This window comes from Oenanthe melanoleuca, chromosome 3 (assembly GCF_029582105.1).
Source record: "Oenanthe melanoleuca isolate GR-GAL-2019-014 chromosome 3, OMel1.0, whole genome shotgun sequence".
Classification (NCBI taxonomy): domain Eukaryota; kingdom Metazoa; phylum Chordata; class Aves; order Passeriformes; family Muscicapidae; genus Oenanthe; species Oenanthe melanoleuca.
This window is the reverse complement of record NC_079336.1, coordinates 2,902,236-2,921,831: the sequence shown is the minus strand read 5'-3', so window position 1 is coordinate 2,921,831 and position 19,596 is coordinate 2,902,236. Positions and strand designations below refer to the sequence as shown.

Here is a 19,596-nt window from a genome sequence, read left to right as displayed (position 1 = left end):
GGAATATTTTAAGCCTTTCTCCCTCATATTTCCCCATTTGATACAGCTTCAAATATTTCCTTGTTTATGCAGGACAGAGTATTTTAACAGGAAATGTTCAGAGAGAACTCAAGATTATGAAATACTCTTGGTTATTGAGTAGCTTTCCTTGAATAGGAGACATCAAGTTCTACTGTCTGTTATGTGTCCCTTTGATTAAATCTCACATCAGGCTTGTCATAGAATCATCAAATGGTTTGGTTTGAAAGGGGACCTTGAAGATCCTCTCATTCCAACCCCCCTGTCATGGTCAGGGACACCCTCCCTAGATTGTGACTCAAATCTCTTCTGCTTTAAAAAAAGATAGGCTTTCAGAAGTCTTAAGAGTTTGGCCCTTTGAAAAGTGAGAATAGTTGTAAATTCAGCACTTTTTATGCAATGCAAAACTGTTCCCTTTGCCTGTAGTGAAAATACGTCTGATGAGAAATCTACAAGAATAATGCTCCCTACCAGATATCCTTTCAAGAGAGTGCCAGTTGTGCCAACAACAGCATCTTGAAAATTGTATTACTTGGGTATTTTTCATATGTGGAAGATTTGCTAAAGGAAATACTCGAGTTTCTTTGCATTCTGAGAAGCCAAAGGGACAGAAAATCACATTATGGAGACAGAGGCCAAGTCAAGAACATTGGACTTAATGATCTTGAAGATCTTTTCCAACCTCTGTGGCACTGAAAGCAGTGAGGCAGCGACATCTTGAGGAAATCCCTGCTCACTCAGCCCTTTGGTGGCACTCCAGGAGTTATGGGATAAGGGATCTTAGGTTCTTGTCTTTCTTGTTGACCCATTTTCTTATCTCACTATGCCTCCTGTTTATATATTTTTAAATTCACTTTGAAAGAGCCCTTAAAGGAGTTTAACTGCTTTTTATGAATTATAACTCATATGAGGTCATTCCTACAGATCCAAGCCATTTTTCCAGCCCTCCATCCCCTCTGTCCATCTCACCATGGGGAAACAAGAAAAAGCTAAGAGAGGTAAAGATTCTAATGGCTCAGTTTAGACTCTCCACAGACAGGTATTTCAAAAGAATCAACAAAAAAAACCTCACTGACTTAGTGATGCAAGTTCAGTGAGAGCCATCAAGGTGGTGGGGGAGTTGGATATGGGGGATGTGAAGAGAGATGGGGATAAATTGGAATTATTCAATTCCATTGAATTGGAATTATTCAATTATTCTGAAGAAGGACATACAAAGGGATCTGATCACCCCTAAGAGGTGCTTGCCCTTCCAAAGGGATTTTGGGACCAGAAGAATTGATACTCAGACATGAAGCCACATCTGGGGTGCCCACTATTCCTGTTTTCTTTGCAGACATAGGATAAGTGGAAGTTGCAGTTATACTGTGAAGAAATACAACTTTGAAGACACTTGAACACTCATCCAGCAAGGAAAGACCACTCTGCCACAGCTCATCCACTGCCCTTCTGCAGGGATTTGGGGTACAGAGCTGCAGAGTGGGAGGGCAAAAGGAAATGTGTGGGGGCATCCTGACCCCGGTGTGATTTGAACACACAGCCTTCTGATCTGGAGTCAGACGCGCTGCCATTGCGCCACGAGGTCAGGGGTGGGGCACTTCTTCTTCAAATATCATCCTGGAATTTGGGGCACTCTTGGAGGGAATGGGAATTTTGTTTCACCTGGCAGGAGTGGCACCATCTTTGCCTGCTTTGCCTTGCTAAAGAGAGAGCTCTAAATGAGATGCTTCAGAGGAAGAAGACCAAAAATGCAGAGACTCTCCCAGGAGAAAACAGACTCTTGGGTGTGGTGTATCCACAGGGACAGGAGAAATGGAGTCCCAGCACCTCCCTGGGGACAGAGGCCCCATTCACCTGGAAGATTCAAGGACATCAGACCCTTGATTCACAGGTCACAGGTCATAACCAAGGTGAAGGACAAAGCAGGGAGGTGTGGTGGGTGTCTGCTGCTCTTTGCCTCATGAGGAAGCTGAAGGGAGTGAAGGCTTTCTCTGAAAAGTGGAAAAAGCTTCACAACTGCAGGGTCAGGCACTCCTGGGAGACCTGGACTTATCTCCATGTGATATTTCCCTGGAAGACCAGTGTGGGTTGGTACAGCCAGTCTAGGGGACTCCTGGAGTGTTTAAGGATGATAAGTCAGTGTAAGAAAATGGAAATAGAGAGAAATTCCTGATGAACGCCATGCTGAGTTTTTTCAAGAAAAGAGTGAAAAAGAAGAGTCTGGTCAATCCCACCTCAGAGGCCAGGTGGAGATTATGAAAGGAATGTTCCTGAAATGAAGCAACAATGTGATGATGACTGGAGACAGGGACCATGGACTTCCCAAGGGCAGAACACTCTGGGACAATACAATTTCTTCCTCAATGGCCAAAGGGACACTAAGGAACATCATTTATCTTTGGTTTCACCTCTGGCAAGCTCTCCCAGACGTGTCCCTGCAGCAGGACACACACACAGAGCAGCTGAGCTCAATCCAAAGGCAAAGCAAAGGGCCAGGACCAGGCACGGAGGGGCTTGGGGCCAGGGCTTGGTGCTCCAGGGCACCCTTCACTGCTGGATGCTGAACTGGGGCTGGTTTGGGGTCCCTGCTGGCAGCAGAGGCTGTGCCACAGCAGGAAGGACACGGCCAGCCTGGCAGGGACAGGGGGGTGCTGGGGGGACGGGGCCAGTGGCGCAATGGACAACGCGCCTGACTACGGATCAGGAGATTGCAGGTTCGACTCCTGCCTGGCTCAACACTTTTAGCCCAGGCACATTCCTCCTGCCCCCTTTGTCAGCACCTTCCTTCTCCTGCCCATCATCCCTCCTGCCTCAAGCTCCTCATGCCCTGTCCCTCACTCCACACCAGAGCCAGGGCACCACAGCAAATCCCACAGCGGGATGCAGGCACCTGCAAACTGCTGTTCCACAGCCAGGACAGAGCCAGCACTCCCAGAGTGTCCTGGAACCTGCTCCCCAGCCCCCTGCAATGCTCACACTGGTCCTGCTGCCCTTTGTCAGTGCCTTGCCCAGTTCTGCTCACAGCTGTGATGTCACAAAATGATGCTCCTGTGACAGTGATGTTGGAGAGATGGGAAAATAACCTTGAAAGTTAAGGACTCAGGAAGACAGCTGTGCCTTGTCACCTCCACCACCAGCTTCAGGGTGATCCAGGTAGGACTTAAACCTGCAGTCTCCTGATCCATAGTCATGTATGTTCATGGTCCATGGAGCAACTGGCCCCAGCCTCTGATCCCACCTGCTGTCCTCACTTCAGGACCACCTGGATTTATTGGTGGTCAAAGGGAAGTGGCAGGATCTCCCCTTGCTCCCTCCTGCCCCTTACATGTCAGCCTTGCCCTCCTCACCTGTGGATTCACTGGTTCTACCTCCCAGGAGAGGAGAAGTCTGTACTGAGCTCCAGACTCAGCTTAGCTCCTCTGGAGGGTTGAAGGACATCTTGCCTTCCTCATGGGATGTGTAGTTAAACTTTCCAGCCCATACAGAACACTCTGGAGCTGTGGTGCCCAGTGGAGGGGAAAGCTTAGCCCAAGGCCACCTCCACTTGCTCCAACCTGGTGACAGGGGATGGGCAGGTGAGCTGGAGCAAGATCTTGCTTGATTGCAAATTGGTCTGGGCTACCCTGCACATGGACACCTTGGACCTTCCTGGCCCAAGCCACAGACACAGTGGAAGTATGAAACAGTGATGACAGGACATTTGCACACAGGATGGGTGTGCAAATGTGGGATGAAGCAACAAAAGAATGTGGAAACAGGAATTTTACATAAAATAACAGTGATTTGTGTTGGAAATTACATGTGGTGGTCTCTGGTCCAGACTTTTGCTTAATTTATGACATGTAGACCAGTATTGCATGTTCAGACTGAATATTTCCAAGGATGTAGAGGACACAGCCCCTCTGGGCTCCTCTCTTAGTGATTTACCATCTGTGTTGGTTTCACGTGCTTGGGGGGAGGGGTGGATTCACCTCAGAGCAGGCCCCCTGAAGCTGGGAAGTGGGAGGGGCTCTCCCGTCCCTGGGAGCTTCCCCTGTGGGCTGCTGCCACCAATCAGAGAGCTGATTTGGTGATGGACAGTTCGGGAAACCAATGAAAAGTTATTTCGCTTTCACAAATCACAGCGGATCAGCTTTGCTGGCTCTCTTTCGGCTTCCGGTCTCCGGGGGTGGTGGTCCCCGGCCGGGGGCTGCGGCCCGGCTCTGGGCTCGGCCTGGAGTCTGGCCCGGTGCTCTGGCTCTGCTGGGGGCCTGGCTTGGGACCCCGGCCCTGGCTCTGGGGGGGGCCCGGCCCGGCCGCATGGTCCCGGCTCCCCCTCCCTGACCGCATGGCTCCGGGCGGCTCCGGAGCTCCCCTCTCCATGTGGCTTGGCCGAGCAGGGGGGATCGGGGAGCCACCAAAGGCTCTCCCTTCCCCCTTCCCTCCTTGTTCTGAGAGAAGAGGCCCCCAGCTGCCCCTGCTGTTTCTTCACGATCTGGATACAATTGTAACTTCTTTGTGCCTGGATAAGATCCTCGATTTTTTCTAAGCTCTCCGGAATGGGAAGGAATAAAGCCTGGAGACTTCAGAAGTCAGAGCAATGAAGATAAAGTTCCTGGTGGGAAAAAATTAAAAAGATGCGAACTGATAAGTAGCTGAAAACCTTTTTGTGGGCTAAGGGGATTGTGACTTCACTAAAATTCCTTTAAACTGTGAAATATACTTGGGGAGATTTTGGGTGCTTGAGAAGAAGAACCTTATTTTTGCCTTGGAGAAACATAGCTCTCTGTTCTGGGACTGAAATGTGAACAGAGACATTTAATAGAGAAAGAGATGAGTTTTTGCCTCGGGGAATGAAGCTCTCTTTGTCCTGGAACTGGAATAAAGACAGAGACATTTGATAGTGAAGGAGATGAACAGAATCTTGTTTTTTCAGCAGCCTGCCTTTAAAAGTACTCCCCCATGTGTGTAACATAACCCATTGCACAGCTCTGGAAGGACTGTGACAGAATGAGAGGAAAGTCATAATCTGCAATATTTTTTCCCAGGCGGATGTGGATTGTGAAGGTGAAGACGCCCCCTAAGCCATAACCAAAAAGGGACTTTTCTCTCTTAAGTGAACTGAACTGATTATTTGAATGTATCACTGACTGAAGTGCTCTCTGTATGTTTGTTGGTAAGAAATGTTGAATGAAGGGGAGGAGGAAACAATCTAGGGATCTTATTCTGAATATTTTTTGTGTTATTAATAAATTTCTTCTTGTACCTTTCTAAGTTTTAAGCCTGCCTTGTCTCTACTCCTGGGTCCCGTCTCTAAAAGAAATTAAATATATTAAGGTTGGCAAACCCAAGTCACATTGTGACACCATCTCACAAAGAATTTTTTTGCCAGTGTATCCAGTCAAAGCCTCCTCTGATGGGAGGGAAATTTTGCTGTGCAGGAAGTCTTGGGTTGCAATACAGGATGTAACCAAAAGTATGTATCCTATCACCATCTGTTAAACCAGGTGGGACAGTGATCCTTATCTCTGTGGGAGATATTCCCTGTTAATGGGCCAGCTGTTAAAAACCAGCTGGGGCAATCATCTTTATCTTTTCCACAGCCCATCCTCCCTCCAGGAGATATCTCCTGTTAATGGCCATTGAGTCCCAGGGCATGACTGATAAAATTCCATCATCCCATGGGAGATCCTCCAGCCAGGAGGAGGAGCCAAGCCTTTCCTACCCAGATTAAAACTGAGATTTTGGACACCAAGGTGCCTTCTTTCCACTGGATTCCAGAGGAAAGCCAGATTTTTCCACATCATCCCTGGAGCTTCAGAGGAAAACTGCACCTTCTGCAGGAGCACTGCTCCAGCTGAACCACATCTGCCACTGCAGGAGGATGCAGCCACCATTGAATGGGACTGTGCCAACACCCTGACTGACTGACGGGTGTCAGCTTGGATTCTGACTCTGGTAGGGTTTGGGATTGTTTTTTGTAATACTGTATTTCTATTTTAATTTTCCTGGTAAATAACTGTTGTTCCTATTCCCATATTTTTGCCTGAGAGCCCCTTAATTTCAAAATTATAATAATTTGGAGGGAGGGGATTTACATTTTTCATTTCAGGAGAGGCTCTTGCCTTTCTTGGCAGACACCTCTCTTTCAAACCAAGACACCCACTGAGAAGTGACAACAGCAGAGAGAGGCAGGGCACCATGGAGAGAGATGTCCCCTGTCCCCATCAATATGACAGCCAGGCTATGGGAAGGAAAATGGCGAGCCAGGCAGGAGTTAAACCTGCAATCTCCTGATCCGTAGTCAGGTGCGTTGTCCATTGCGCCACTGGCCCTCCAGGAGCTCTGGGGTTTCTCATCAATGGGTGGGCTTTGTGACAGAATTAATTTTGTACAGAAAAAATAGATTTGAGGAGATCCCTGGGAAGCAGGTGATCTAATCCTTGCTCAGAGCACAACAGTTGTTGACATCAGGTTGTAGTCAAGCTCTAAATAACTCCAAGGATGGAAACTCCAAATCTTCTCTGGGGGTTTGTCCTACTCCCATCACTGTCACATACAGAGCTGGGCAAGGCACTGACAAACGGCAGCAGGACCAGTGTGAGCATTGCAGGGGCTGGGACCAGGTTCCAGGACACTCTGGGAGTGCTGGCTCTGTCCTGGCTGTGGAACAGCAGTTTGCAGGTGCCTGCATCCCGCTGTGGGATTTGCTGTGGTGCCCTGGCTCTGGTGTGGGCCCCAGCCCTGCCCCTTTGGAGTGAGGGACATGACATGAGGAGCTTGAGGCAGGAGGGATGATGGGCAGGAGAAGGAAGGTGCTGACAAAGGGGGCAGGAGGAATGTGCCTGGGCTAAAAGTGTTGAGCCAGGCAGGAGTCGAACCTGCAATCTCCTGATCCGTAGTCAGGCGCGTTGTCCATTGCGCCACTGGCCCCGTCCCCCCAGCACCCCCCTGTCCCTGCCAGGCTGGCCGTGTCCTTCCTGCTGTGGCACAGCCTCTGCTGCCAGCAGGGACCCCAAACCAGCCCCAGTTCAGCATCCAGCAGTGAAGGGTGCCCTGGAGCACCAAGCCCTGGCCCCAAGCCCCTCCGTGCCTGGTCCTGGCCCTTTGCTTTGCCTTTGGATTGAGCTCAGCTGCTCTGTGTGTGTGTCCTGCTGCAGGGACACGTCTGGGAGAGCTTGCCAGAGGTGAAACCAAAGATAAATGATGTTCCTTAGTGTCCCTTTGGCCATTGAGGAAGAAATTGTATTGTCCCAGAGTGTTCTGCCCTTGGGAAGTCCATGGTCCATGTCTCCAGTCATCATCACATTGTTGCTTCATTTCAGGAACATTCCTTTCATAATCTCCACCTGGCCTCTGAGGTGGGATGGACCAGACTCCTCTTTTTTACTCTGTGTGTGTGTGTCCTGCTGCAGGGACACATCTGGGAGACCTTGCCAGAGGTGAAACCAAAGTCAAGATAAATTATGTTCCTCAATGTTCACTTTCAAAGAAATCATCTCTTCAAAGAAATCGATACTTTTGGTCAAGGCTGGTCTGTCTTTGGTAAATCCTTGGCCTTTCACTCATTTTCACATCTCTCCTCCCTTTGGGCATGGTTTTCTGAAGGATTGTTTCCATAGTGTTCAGGCAGACTTGGGGCTGTGATTGCTCAGATTAGAGCTTTCCAGATGGTCTTTCTTAATATCAAAAAAATCTTTCCATATTGTTTATCAGAAACTTGTCCCTTTTGCCATCATCCTACACAGAGTAATTGCTCTTGACTGTCCTCCAGATATCCCCTGGGCTGGCCATACCACCCTATGTTACCCTGTCAGGCAAGCATGTCCAGGTCCTCCAGAAGTGACTGAGCCTGCAGTTAAAATTTTCCTGCATTTTCCTGAGGAAGACATTATTTCCTTCTTGAGGTAAATTTTGGCAGACACCCACCATGTTGGAACCCTGAAGCCTGGGAGTTTTGAGCTTTCTGTGCTTTCTAACACTGGCCCCCAAAGGAGCACTGCTTTTGACTTGAGGCCTTGGAGAAGGTTTCCAAATTTGAGTGATGGAGTTAAAATCACTGGTGTGTAGTTAGAATAGAAGTGTGCAATTTCACATGGTGAAGGGTTTGGAATTAGGGGTTATAGAATATAGTAGTAGGTATAAGACAAGATGGACATTCTTGGGTGTTGTCTCTTCTTCCTTCTTGTTCCTTCTTCTTCATGATTTCAGGAAGCAGCTTTTGGTTGGATAGAAGGTCCCACAGTGCAGGTCACAGGTGTTTTGTTATTGGGTCAAAAGTATAAATAATATAGATGTTAGCTTTTAATTGGATAGTTAGGCATTAAAAGACCTTGTAACTAGCTAGATTCACCTCCATTTTCTTGCTTTTGGTTTGATAGCTAGAAGTGCTGAAAAACTCTCTGTACTTTAGATAAGATTCAATAAACAACCAAGGCTGAAGTCTGAACAAGAAATCCATCTCTCAAGCATTCAATCCTGACTCTGAGTGAAGGCAGAAGAAAAAAACTAACCACTGACACAACCTCCCTGCTTTCATCCTGACCCGTAAATTCCATCCAGCACAGCTCCCTGCTCAAAGGAGAGCTCTGAGCATCATGTTCCCAAGTATCCTGGGATATGCTCCCCAAATCCCACACCCTGAGACCAGCTCCCCAGAAAAGCAGAGGGGTGCAGTGGTGCCCCAGAGTGACCCCGGTGTGATTTGAACACACAACCTTCTGATCTGGAGTCAGACGCGCTGCCCTTGCGCCACGAGGCCAGGGTGGAGTGGTCCCGGGGCCCAGGGGTGGCTCCTGGGAATGTCCTTCCCGTGGGGACAGCCTGGGGTGTCCCAGGAGCAGGGCTGGGGCTGTGGAGGGTGCCTGAGGAGAGGGTCTGGCTGAGAGAGCAGTGCAGGCTGCAGGATGAAGGTGTGGGTGGGATGAGGGGGTGAGGGTCGGGGGGGCAGGAACCGGGCTCAGGGATGCTGCAAGGGGGGATGGTGGCTCAGGAGGGGACACAGGACAGCCCAAGGTGGGTTTTGGCTGTGGAGCCAGGAATGGTTTTGGTAGAGCAGAGCATCCATGGGCTCCTGATGTCCTGCCCCAACCACAGCCCTGTGCTGGCTGGGACAGACCTGGACCTCCTACAAAAGAGGGCAGGATGTCCCACCAGTGCAGCTCCAGCTGCCCAATCCTTTCCTCATGGGTGCTTAGGGCAAGGCTGATGCAGACAATATATCAGTAAGGAGGTGAAGCCTTCTTTACCTGTCTCCAATTCCATTCCCAGCTTCATTCCCACCCCATGGAGACGTGCTGGAGACAGTCTGCTGGCACCTGGGTGTCTGGAGAGGGGCAATACAGGCCAGCAGTGCAATGGGCAGAGCACCAGGAAACTCCCTGGCTCAACCTGGTGAGAGCAGAGCTCTCAGTTTTACTATAGTTACAGAGATTTTTAAACTTGTAGAAATATTATAAAATTATATGAAGCTAGAAAACATTAACTTTATAGTTAAATACTTACTCTGAATATAAGCTACTCCCTCCAAAATTTAAGTTCCTCTGTAGAATATGATGCCTGAAACCAAATCCCATCCCTGCTCTCCACACATATAACAATCAACACACATTTAATTTCTGAATTACCAGTGCTGAGGATGGAGCAAAGAGGCAATTCTTCTTGCTTTTACCTTTCCACCTGAGCAAATCCTGGACCAGAGCTCCCTTCCTCCTCCAGCACCTTTTCCCACAAGAGGGAGCCAGGAACCAGCTCATGGGCTCCATCAGCTGTAAATCAGGCTGGAGATTAATTTTGTTCAGTGGAGGATCCTCCATCCCAAGATCAAACTGGAAATTCAGCTTATTTCCTTCCTGGAAATACAGGTTTTTTTCCTCCACCTCCCAAAGTTTTTGTCTATTAAATCCCAATGGTTGCTATTAGATTTTTCCTTCCACATTTTTCCCTGCTGACCACCCTCAGTGGCACTTCTCATCCATCCCACTCTGTCACTTGCTCCTTATATTGTTGCAAATAAAGTCACATTTTCAGACAGTTCCAGGACCACTTCACCCCAACTGCAGTCAAATCCTGCTGATTTACATTGTCATAACACAAATTAGGTTAAGTGCTTTGCAAAAGCAGATGTTTCCCATAAATTCAGCTTCCCAGCTTCTTCTGAATTATTTTCAGAGCTGTCCCATGACTGAAAACTTCAAAATGGAAGAGAAATCATCTCTTCTCGAAAAACCTCTTTACTGAAAGGGATGTGAGTCTCAGGCCAGATCAGCAAAACCCTCCAGGGATGGGGATTTCACCACTGCCCTGGGCAGCTGTGCCAGGGCTGGACAGAGCTTTCTGTGAAGGAAATGTTCCCAATATCCAATTTAAACCTCCCCTGGTGCAATTTGAGGTGATTCCTCTTGCTCTGTCCCTGTTCCCTGGAGCAGTCTCTGACCCCCCTGGCTGTCCCCTCCTGTCAGGAGTTGTGCAGAGCCACAAGGTTCCCCCTGAGCCTCCTTTTCTCCAGCTGAGCCCCTTTCCAGCTCCCTCAGCAGTTTCTCACAAGAGATCCTTAGGCAAGGGTCAGAACTTCCACTCTGTGTAATAATTTCTTTTGTGATCCATATAAAACATGTCTCTGACCTGGAATAACCTGGGAAAAGTAAACTGGGAAAGGAGGGGAACAAAAAAGAGCAAACAAGGTGCAGAGGCATCAAGGCAGACTGAGATGGTACTTGAATATCAAAGAGTTGGGGTTTTTTGGGATAATTTCTGATCCTAATTTGAAGGGGACTGTGATTGTGCATGCACTTGTGGTCTGACACTGAGGACATTCTGGAAATGATGGAGGAGGATTTTGAATGTGAAATTACTGGCCAGTCACTCCTCTTCCACCAGACTGTTAACACACCTGAGGTTTTGAATCTGTACTTCACCTCCCACAGAAATAAAATTTTATTTAAACTGGCAATAGAAAGCAAACAAAGCAAGCAGGGAGCAGGCAGAGAACAATGCACATGACTGAGGGGGAGGTTTGTATGGTTAATATCAAGGCTGCTGGGTCAGAACAACATCAGAAAATATCTTGTATAGAAAGAGGCTGAAATAAGTGAATGAGGGAGAGCCTGAGCTGTCAGCTGCCACTTCCATGTTCCTGTTGATGTAATTCAAACTCTGCACAGACAAATGCTGAGGAAAACTCATGAATCTCACTTGTCATTGTGCTGTTTGTACACCTACAAAGTTGAAGGTGCTGCTGGTGACACCTGAAAACTGATAATCTGCACTCCATATATCATAGAAAGATGGAATGGCAGAAAGGTTTGGGATGAAAGGAATCTGAAAAATCATCTCATTCCAACCCCTTGCTATGGACAGGAACACCTACAACTAGACCAGATTTTTTTTTTTTCTTCACAGCACCTTTCACAGAAAAAAATACAACTATTTTATAAATTTGTGTATGGATTTATCATTATCTTTTATCTCTTTCTCTTGGGAGCAACTGTTGCACCACAGGACATGCAGCAGGATCAGATATTCTGTGCTGTCCAGAGAAGCTGTGGCTGCCCCTGGATCCCTGGAAGTGACCAAGGCCAGGTTGGACAGGGATTGGAACACCCTGGGATAGTGGAAGTGTCCCTGCCCATGGCAGGGTGTTGAATGTCTCTAAAGTCCTTTCCAACCCAAACTATTCTATGATTCCATGATGATCCTATGATATTCCAGCTGCCTTCTCTCCCACCAAACAATGGCTAATTTCCTCCAGATAATCCCTTACCAACCAAGCTGTTATTTCAAGTTGGTGATGCTCTCTGGGTGGATCCACATGGACCAGGGGCCCTCCCAGCAGCCTTGCCAGTGGTCAGCAGGGAGGCACAGCTCCTTGTCCCCTTGTTTTTGTGCCCCTGAGCCATTGTTCAGGTTCAGCTCTGTGCAGAGGTCAGGCTGTACCTGCTGCCTTCCCCTGGACAGCCACAGCTGCTCCCACTGCCCTATAAATGCCAGAGGGCTCCCTCCTCCCCTGTTCAAAGGTTCTGCCATCGTGGCCCTGTCTTCTTCAGCTGAGATTTTCCACCATGAAGCTCTTCTCCTGCCTCATGGCTCTCCTGCTTTTCCTCCTCCAGGCTGTTCCAGGTAAGGGGCAAGACCCACGCTGGGGTTTGTAGGAGGTGCAGCTCGTTCATGTGGTGGTGCAGAACATTCTCTTCAGCTCCTTTCCTTACAGCAATTCCCTCTGCTCTAAGCAGAAATGAAAAATTAACCTGTGGTGAGCTGGTGTCACACCAGAACCTCCCCACCTCTGACAGGTGTTGGCTCTTAGGAGTTTTGAAGTCTCTTTATGCCACTTTCTGGCATTATTGGATGGTGGTATCATGGAAATCACCTCCTCTTCTAACCCCAGGGTTAAAAATTGTCCCCTCTGTGTACAGTAGAAGAGAGCAGAGGTGTTCCCTGGCATTGCTCATGTTGAACTGCACCTCTGACTTCAGCTCTCTGAATATTCTGGTTCCCCTTCCTCTGCCCTTCTTTTAATTGTATTTTTATCCTACCTGTTCTTCATGCTGTATGAAACTCCTCACCTTGGAGAAAGGCTTCCAGAGAAAGAAGGGACTGGGCAAACTGCTTGTTGCTGTTAACAGAGCCAGATTCTGCTTTTGGGGGTGTTTAAAAGGCATAATTTTGTCTTCAGGGCATGTGATGACCGTGTTGTCCCTTGCATGTCACTGCAGTCCCAGAGTTCAGAATCATCCCAGACTGGGCTGTCCATTCTCATTATATCACAAATGGCCAGGATATGTTCAGAAAATTGCCATCAACCTCTGTGTTTCACTCCAGCTCTACAAAAACCTTCCTTTGAATGCTCTGAGCTCCTCAAAACTTCTGTGTGTGTGGGGTATTTGTGTCAGATCCCAAACTGGGGTCTGTGAGGTTTCATCAGGAGGAAGACCATGAGAATGGGCTGATCCTGCAGCATCAGCTGGGAATCCCATATCTCCCTGCAGGTCTGGGCTTGCCCAGGGACACCCAGAAATGTTTGGAGTACCATGGGTACTGCTTCCACCTGAAATCCCATATCTCCCTGCAGGTCTGGGCTTGCCCAGGGACACCCAGAAATGTTTGGAGTACCATGGGTACTGCTTCCACCTGAAATCCCATATCTCCCTGCAGGTCTGGGATTGCCCAGGGACACCCAGAAATGTTTGGAGTACCATGGGTACTGCTTCCACCTGAAATCCCATATCTCCCTGCAGGTCTGGGATTGCCCAGGGACACCCAGAAATGTTTGGAGTACCATGGGTACTGCTTCCACCTGAAATCCCATATCTCCCTGCAGGTCTGGGTTTGCCCAGGGACACCCAGAAATGTTTGGAGTACCATGGGTACTGCTTCCACCTGAAATCCTGCCCGGGGCCGTTCGCCGCCTTCGGGACCTGCCACCGGCGCCGCAGGACCTGCTGCGTGGGTAAGGGTGGGAGCCCTGCCCAGGAGGGCAAAACCTGGGGGGAATGGCTGAGCTCAGCACAAGCTTTGCCTCCAGGTCACAGAACCACAGAATGGTTCGTGTTGGAAGGGAATTTAGAGCTCATCCAGCTCCACCCCCTGCCATGCCACCTCCCACCATCCCAGGCTGCTCCCAGCCCCATCCAACCTGGCCTTGGACACTTCCAGGGATCTGAGCCATCTCTTTCCATGTACAAAGATGGATCTGTGTGTTCCTCCACTGACATCAATACAAAGCCTTGGGACTGGCTAAAACAACCCAAAGCTCTACCTCCAACTGGGGAAATAAAACAAAAGTTTTGACCCACGGAGAGTCCTCCTGCCTTGGTAGATCTTCCTGTAATCATCTGCTGATTGCACCCACCCTGCTTGTTTTTGGTGCTCCTCAATAGATAATCCTCTACATAAATCATTAATGAATATATACTTTAGAAACAACTGTGCTAATCCTAAAGTTCTTCTGGTCCAGCATCCTGGATCTGTCTATGGCCAGAAGTGGATATTTCCTCACAGTTGCTCTGTGTGTGTAAAGTGAACAAAACCATTATATTTCCTTATATATTAATCTGCCTTTCATGAAATTGCAGCTCAGAATTTTAGATTTAGGCACCCTTGTGTTTAAAAGTCCTTACTGGATTTTTTCCCCAGGTTAGCAGATCCTTCCACCTCTTTTAAAACCTCATCCCTCACAATTTCATTCAGTGCCACCTACATGAAATGTAGTCACTCTGCATCCATCTTCTTCATAGCTTTACAATATCCCTCCCTCAGTTAATTCCTTTCCAAGCTGTTGGGTCACAACTTTCTTTTTTTACAGAAGTGCTGTGACAAACTCCAAAGTTCATCTTTGTGTCTTTGCTTTTGGAGACACAGCAGCCACAACTGCCCAACAGTTTTTGTGTATGAGATGGTTTGGATGGCAGTGTCAGGTTTCCTGGTTTGATTTAAACCCTCTGAATTGCAGACACAACATCCAACTTCCACACCTGCCAGGATGAGGGGGGCCACTGTGTGCCCCCAGAAATCAGATGTCTGCAAGAGCAGGAGGGGCTCTGCCCTCGCAGAGGATGGAAGTGCTGCACAGAAGTGTGACAAAAACCTCATGGGATTGCAGAAAACCATGGAAATGAACAGCCAAGAAAACAAACAAGTTTTATTCCAAGTGTTGTAGACATGTCTGATGTTCTCAACATGCAAACTGTGTGATTAATTAGAGGTGACATGTTTCTTTATATAAAGAAGGCAATAAATGTTAAATAAAGAGGTATAACTGTCATTGATCTATGGAAATAGGCAGGATGTCTCTCTCTTACAGCCATCTGCAGAATTACACAAAAATTTGCTGTTGCATCCTTGGAAACCCCATCCTCTAATCCCTCTCACCAGCCTAATCTTATTTACCATGTTGGTTTTATACTTGGATGCTTTAGAGGACTGAGAACACTTAATCACAGAACCATTGAGGTTGGAAAATATCCCCAAGGTCATCGAGTCCAACCTGTGACTGGCCCCACTTTGTCACCCAGCCCAGAGCTCTGAGTGCCACGTCCAGTCATTCCTTGGAGACTTCAGGGAGCTGCTGAGGGAGCTGGAAAGGGGCTCAGCTGGAGAAAAGGAGGCTCAGGGGGAACCTTGTGGCTCTGCACAACTCCCTGACAGGAGGGGACAGCCAGGGGGGCTCTGGATTTGTCACAGGGAACAGGGACAGGAGAGGGAACAGCCTCAAGTTAAACCAGGGGAGGTTCAGGATGGACATCAGGAGGAATTTCTCCATGGAAAGCATTAAAAAAGGGTGCCCCCATGGAATTCCCATCTCTGAGGGATTTAAAAGACACATAGATGTGGCATTTGGGGACATGACTTAGTGGAGATCTGCGGAATGGTTGCACTCGATGACTTTGAAGGGTTTTTCCAACCTAAATGATTCTATGATTCTAGTTTTGTTCTGTTTGGGTATGTTTTTAGGGAGAAAGGGACTTTTAACCTTGCTCTTTCACCTGTCAGTTTCAGATGTGTTCACAGAGCAGCTTTATTACCACAGCTGAAGGGACAGCAAACAGCAGGGCCAGGCAGGGCAGCTGGAATATCACATTTAACAGCCAGAGCTGCCCACTCACCACAGATTTACCACCAGTTCAGCATTGCTGAGCTAACAGCTCTTCCACCAGCACTGTGTGCTCATCACACTCAGGAATGAAGCCTCCCAAATTCCTCAGAAGCTGAAGCTAAGCAAAAAAAAAAAAAAAAAAAAAAATCAATAAAACCCTCAGGTTTCAGCTGGAGAAAATATTCACACAAGCTCAGATTAAAATTCAATCACTCCCAGCCTGCATCCTTCTCCTCCTTGCAGATCCTCAGGAGTCTTCCCTTGCAGGTTCCCTCCTCCCTGTCACTTCCAAGGGACTTTGCTGGCTGCAGGTGAAGGGCAGAGGATCCCTCTGAGCCTCTTTTTTTCCAGCTGGAATTCTACCAGCCCAAAATGCCAGCTGCCAAGGAGAAAAATCAGAAAAGCCAGTAACCAGTGAAGCTGAAAAAAAAGTCATCATGGTTTGGAGCAGCAGTGCTGGGTCAGAACGACACCAAAGGGTTTCTCAGCAGCAAATTTGACTCTGGGGACTGGAATATCATTAACTGCAGCCTGCTCCTCCCCTTTTCCACGGATGCCATCCAGCATGCCAGCAGCACACAGAGGCTTCTGTGAAATCTCACTCCCAGCCCTGAGATTTTCCAGCAGAGCCAAAGGAATGGGGATCCTTGTGCTTGTTTTTATATTCATCTCCCTGGCCCAGCACGGTAAGACCAGGAATGCCTGGGTGGTGAACAGGATATCTGGGAACAGGGATAATCTCTCCCTGCTGTGTGATTTGTGAGGAAAGGTGTTTTCTGGGTGAGAGAGTGGGTGAGGTATTTTGGGAAAATTCATTATTTAATCCCTTGGGGGAATATAAAAAATGAGCAGGAAGGAGGCTGTGAGAATGGGGCACATCACTGGGTTAGGAGAAGGCCTAAAGGTGCTCTGGGAAAATGTTCCTGCCTTTTCTCAGGCTGCAGTTGCCTCCTTGGCAGGGGGAGGACAACCCCTCTGACCCCCCATGCACCGTCCTTGCCAACATCCTGAAGAAACAATCTCATGATAAAACATCCCTTGAGGGAGGCTGGCTCAGCAGCTTGGGATTTTTAACATGGATATCTGAACCTGTCAGTGGGATGGGGACCCCAGGTGTGCTCCAGGTGCCCAGGCTCTCTGTGTGCTCCCCAGGAATTTTATCCACGAGTTTTCTGCTCCCTTGTCCAGGAGATGCTCATGGACCAGACAGCTGCAGCCATGGAGGGGGCTTGTGCAGAGTGGGAAGCTGTGTTTCTGGTGAATACCTGGCTCAGTACTGCTTTGAACCCATCATTCTCTGCTGCAAAAATCTGCCACCCTCCACCACAGAGAGCTGAGGGTGTCCAGAGGAGCACATGGAGAGCTGCAGGCTCCACTGGCAAGGCAGGAGCAGCTGCTGGGAAGGAGATTTTGTGGTTTCTGTGACAGCTGCTCCTCTGGGAGAATACTGTGCATTCCCTCATGAACTCCTGAACACTTTGGTTTTGCTTTAACTCTTTAGGAAACACAGACAAGAAGAAACTGGGGCCACTCAAACTCTTTGTTGCCCTTTTGAGACTCTGATTGTTATCTGACATGCACAGGTCCTTGCCTGAAACCAATAAACCTGAGGTTTAACAAAGCAGCAAATGCCCTCCTGTGAGTCAGCAACGCTGCCAGTGGTGGGATGCCACTGACCAGGAGTGACCACAGCATTCCTCATCTGCCCAGAACACCAGGGAGACTCTGTCCCTTTATTTCCCTTCCCAGAGAAAACAGCTGCAATGGGAAAAGTCTGTTTGGCATCACTTGTGGTGCAAAAGGCACCTGGTTTGACATAGAGGTGAGTGTGGTCTGTGCTTCTCAGGCAGGATCCACCCCCATCCACTTCTCCTTTCCAGGCTGTGCCAGGTTCTCAGGGCAGCTGTGGAAACTCAGAATGGTTTGGGTTGAAGGGACATTAAAGATCATTCTGTTCCACCCTCTGCCGTGGGCAGGGACACCTCCCACTGTCCCAGGCTGCTCCAAGCCTGTCCAATCTGTCCTTGAACACTGCCAGGGATGAGGCAGTCACTGCTTCCCTGGGTAACCTGTACCAGGACCTCACCATCCTCATAGGGAAGAATTCTTTTTCCCCTAAGATCCCAGGCTTACCTTTTTATAAATACTGGGGAGGGGATCTGAAAGCTGTGTCCCTTTGCCCTGACAAGCTGCCTCTCCATCCATGGTCTGCATTTCTGGTGCAACTCCTTTCCCTTTTTTCACCCAGCCTCAAGGAAATAATTCTCTTTGTCCCTCGCAGCTTTCTTCCTATGAGCTTCCTCAGCCTAAAATAATTTCTGTCCAAATCCACTCTCAGCCCTTCTGTGTCTTTTCAACATAAAATTTTGACACTCCCCTGCCTTTGTCAGCTCCTGGGCTCCCTTTCCAGGTAAAATATTTCTCTCTGGGTCAATCATTTCTGTGAAAGCAAGGAAACAATGATGTAATGAGGGAGCTATGCCAACCAGCTGAGGCACTGGTCTGATTGAAACAGGGAAAAGTCCTCCCTGGGAGATGAAATCCTTGTTCTGATGAATCCAATGAGAAAATTCCCACTGACCTCAGCAGGGTCAGGCCCCACTGCCAGAGGATTGACAGTTCATTCACCCCTGCACCTCCATCACTGACGAGCAGCACAGTCACTCTCCTTGGGTCATCACTGGGACTCCAGCACACACAGGGAGATGCCCTGCAGCTGGATGAGCCCTCAGGAGAGCCAGAACACCCAGAGCAGGCTGTTGGCTTGGGAACTGATCCTGAAAGCAGGGAGAGGGCTGAATGCAGAGCCAAATTCCAGCCCGTGCCTCTGACGCACGCGGATGTACGAGCACGGCACGGGGAGGGGCTGGAGTCCAGGCACCTCTCCAAAGCAAACAGTTTATTTCTCACATTCATCCACAGGGTTCATTATTCCTGCCCCTCATCTGGGAGTGCTCAGCCAGTGTGGTTACAGCCTGGTTTCCTAGGGAAGTGAGGAGTGGGCTCTTGCAGCTCACCTTGCACATCTCCCTCGTGGTCACTGAGTTTTCTGCCCCTGATATGTTTTGGATCTACTGGCCAGTCCACCAGGAAAGGTGGAAATGCTCAGTTTATAGGGAATATTATCCCTCTGGCACTAATAGGCATGCTCATGGCATGGCCCTGCTGTCCCAGTGCTGTTTGTTGATCTGGATGGAAATAACCTTAAAAAAAAACCCAACCACAACCAGACAACAAAAAAATAAACAAAAAAATCTGCCATTATTTCTGCCCAATGAATATGATGAACTGAATTCCCTTCCAGTCTCACATAGAGGGAGGAAAGTACCAAGGATACAGTGGATGGTGGAGAATGGAATTCCAGACCTTATAAAACTATTTCTTGATGTGGTTTCTTGACCCCTGAACTTGCCTGAGGCACAGCAGCCAGCTCAGCTCATGGGGAGTTTCTTGAAGAGCAGCATGAACTGCTTTGGAGTAAGTGTATGAAAGGGAATGCTGCTCAAATTAATTAAACCCTAGTTGGAGTATCCTGTAACCATAGGGAGGAGGAAGAACCATAAAAACATCATAGAATGCCAAAATGGTTTGGTTTGGAAAGGACTTTAAAAATCATCCAGTTCCAACCCCCTGCCATAATGAAGAAGAGGATTTTTGTGGGAAATTCTTGATTGAGTTTTGAACTCCATCTATTTGTACCTAATGGAGCTCAGAAGGCTGCAAAATTTGGGTTCTTTAGGACTACCTTAACAGACCTATACCTAAAGGAGATGCAAAAATCCTCTTGGAATGTATATTTGGGATCTCTGCAGTCATGCAGCCAGCCAGGATATTCCTCCACCCTCATGCCAGGTCTGTCCACCAGCACAAGCCTCCTGGATAACTGAGGATTTTAGTCCATCAAAGCATGGTGTGGATTCTTTCAGCAGGATGTGTTTGCTATTCCCAGGCAACAGGCCAGTGTTTGTTTGGCAAAGAGAGCCAAATCCTCCTCTTCTGCCCTGAAA

At 48.4% G+C, this 19,596-nt stretch overlaps 2 protein-coding genes, 1 long non-coding RNA gene and 5 other non-coding genes across 9 annotated transcripts in view; 3 read left to right on the top strand and 5 right to left on the bottom strand.

Moving 5' to 3' along the window:
* Positions 1 to 19,596, bottom strand: part of LOC130250801 (uncharacterized) — a 74,912-nt gene that overhangs the window by 21,224 nt on the left and 34,092 nt on the right. The window lies entirely within an intron of this gene.
* TRNAW-CCA (transfer RNA tryptophan (anticodon CCA)) lies at positions 1,532 to 1,603 on the bottom strand. The gene has a single exon. It is a non-coding gene; the product is annotated as a tRNA-Trp (tRNA).
* On the top strand, positions 2,681 to 2,753 carry TRNAR-ACG (transfer RNA arginine (anticodon ACG)). Its single transcript has one exon. It is a non-coding gene; the product is annotated as a tRNA-Arg (tRNA).
* Positions 6,260 to 6,332, bottom strand: TRNAR-ACG (transfer RNA arginine (anticodon ACG)). The gene has a single exon. It is a non-coding gene; the product is annotated as a tRNA-Arg (tRNA).
* TRNAR-ACG (transfer RNA arginine (anticodon ACG)) lies at positions 6,858 to 6,930 on the bottom strand. Its single transcript has one exon. It is a non-coding gene; the product is annotated as a tRNA-Arg (tRNA).
* On the bottom strand, positions 8,687 to 8,758 carry TRNAW-CCA (transfer RNA tryptophan (anticodon CCA)). Its single transcript has one exon. It is a non-coding gene; the product is annotated as a tRNA-Trp (tRNA).
* LOC130250794 (gallinacin-11-like) lies at positions 11,970 to 14,747 on the top strand. Of its 2 annotated transcripts, XM_056486865.1 has the most exons (3): positions 11,970 to 12,114; positions 13,316 to 13,444; positions 14,447 to 14,747. In XM_056486865.1, exons 1-3 carry the CDS (start codon positions 11,979 to 11,981, stop codon positions 14,572 to 14,574), a joined length of 393 nt encoding a protein of 130 aa, XP_056342840.1. In that variant the 5' UTR covers positions 11,970 to 11,978; the 3' UTR covers positions 14,575 to 14,747. The 2 variants fall into 2 exon arrangements, 1 of the variants encoding a protein (XP_056342840.1); XR_008840047.1 differs by lacking the exons at positions 13,316 to 13,444; positions 14,447 to 14,747 and adding an exon at positions 12,984 to 13,051.
* Positions 16,115 to 17,194, top strand: LOC130250797 (gallinacin-12-like). The gene is made up of 2 exons (XM_056486868.1): positions 16,115 to 16,286; positions 16,786 to 17,194. The coding sequence occupies exons 1-2, from the start codon at positions 16,143 to 16,145 to the stop codon at positions 16,924 to 16,926; spliced, it is 285 nt and encodes a 94-aa protein (XP_056342843.1). The 5' UTR covers positions 16,115 to 16,142; the 3' UTR covers positions 16,927 to 17,194.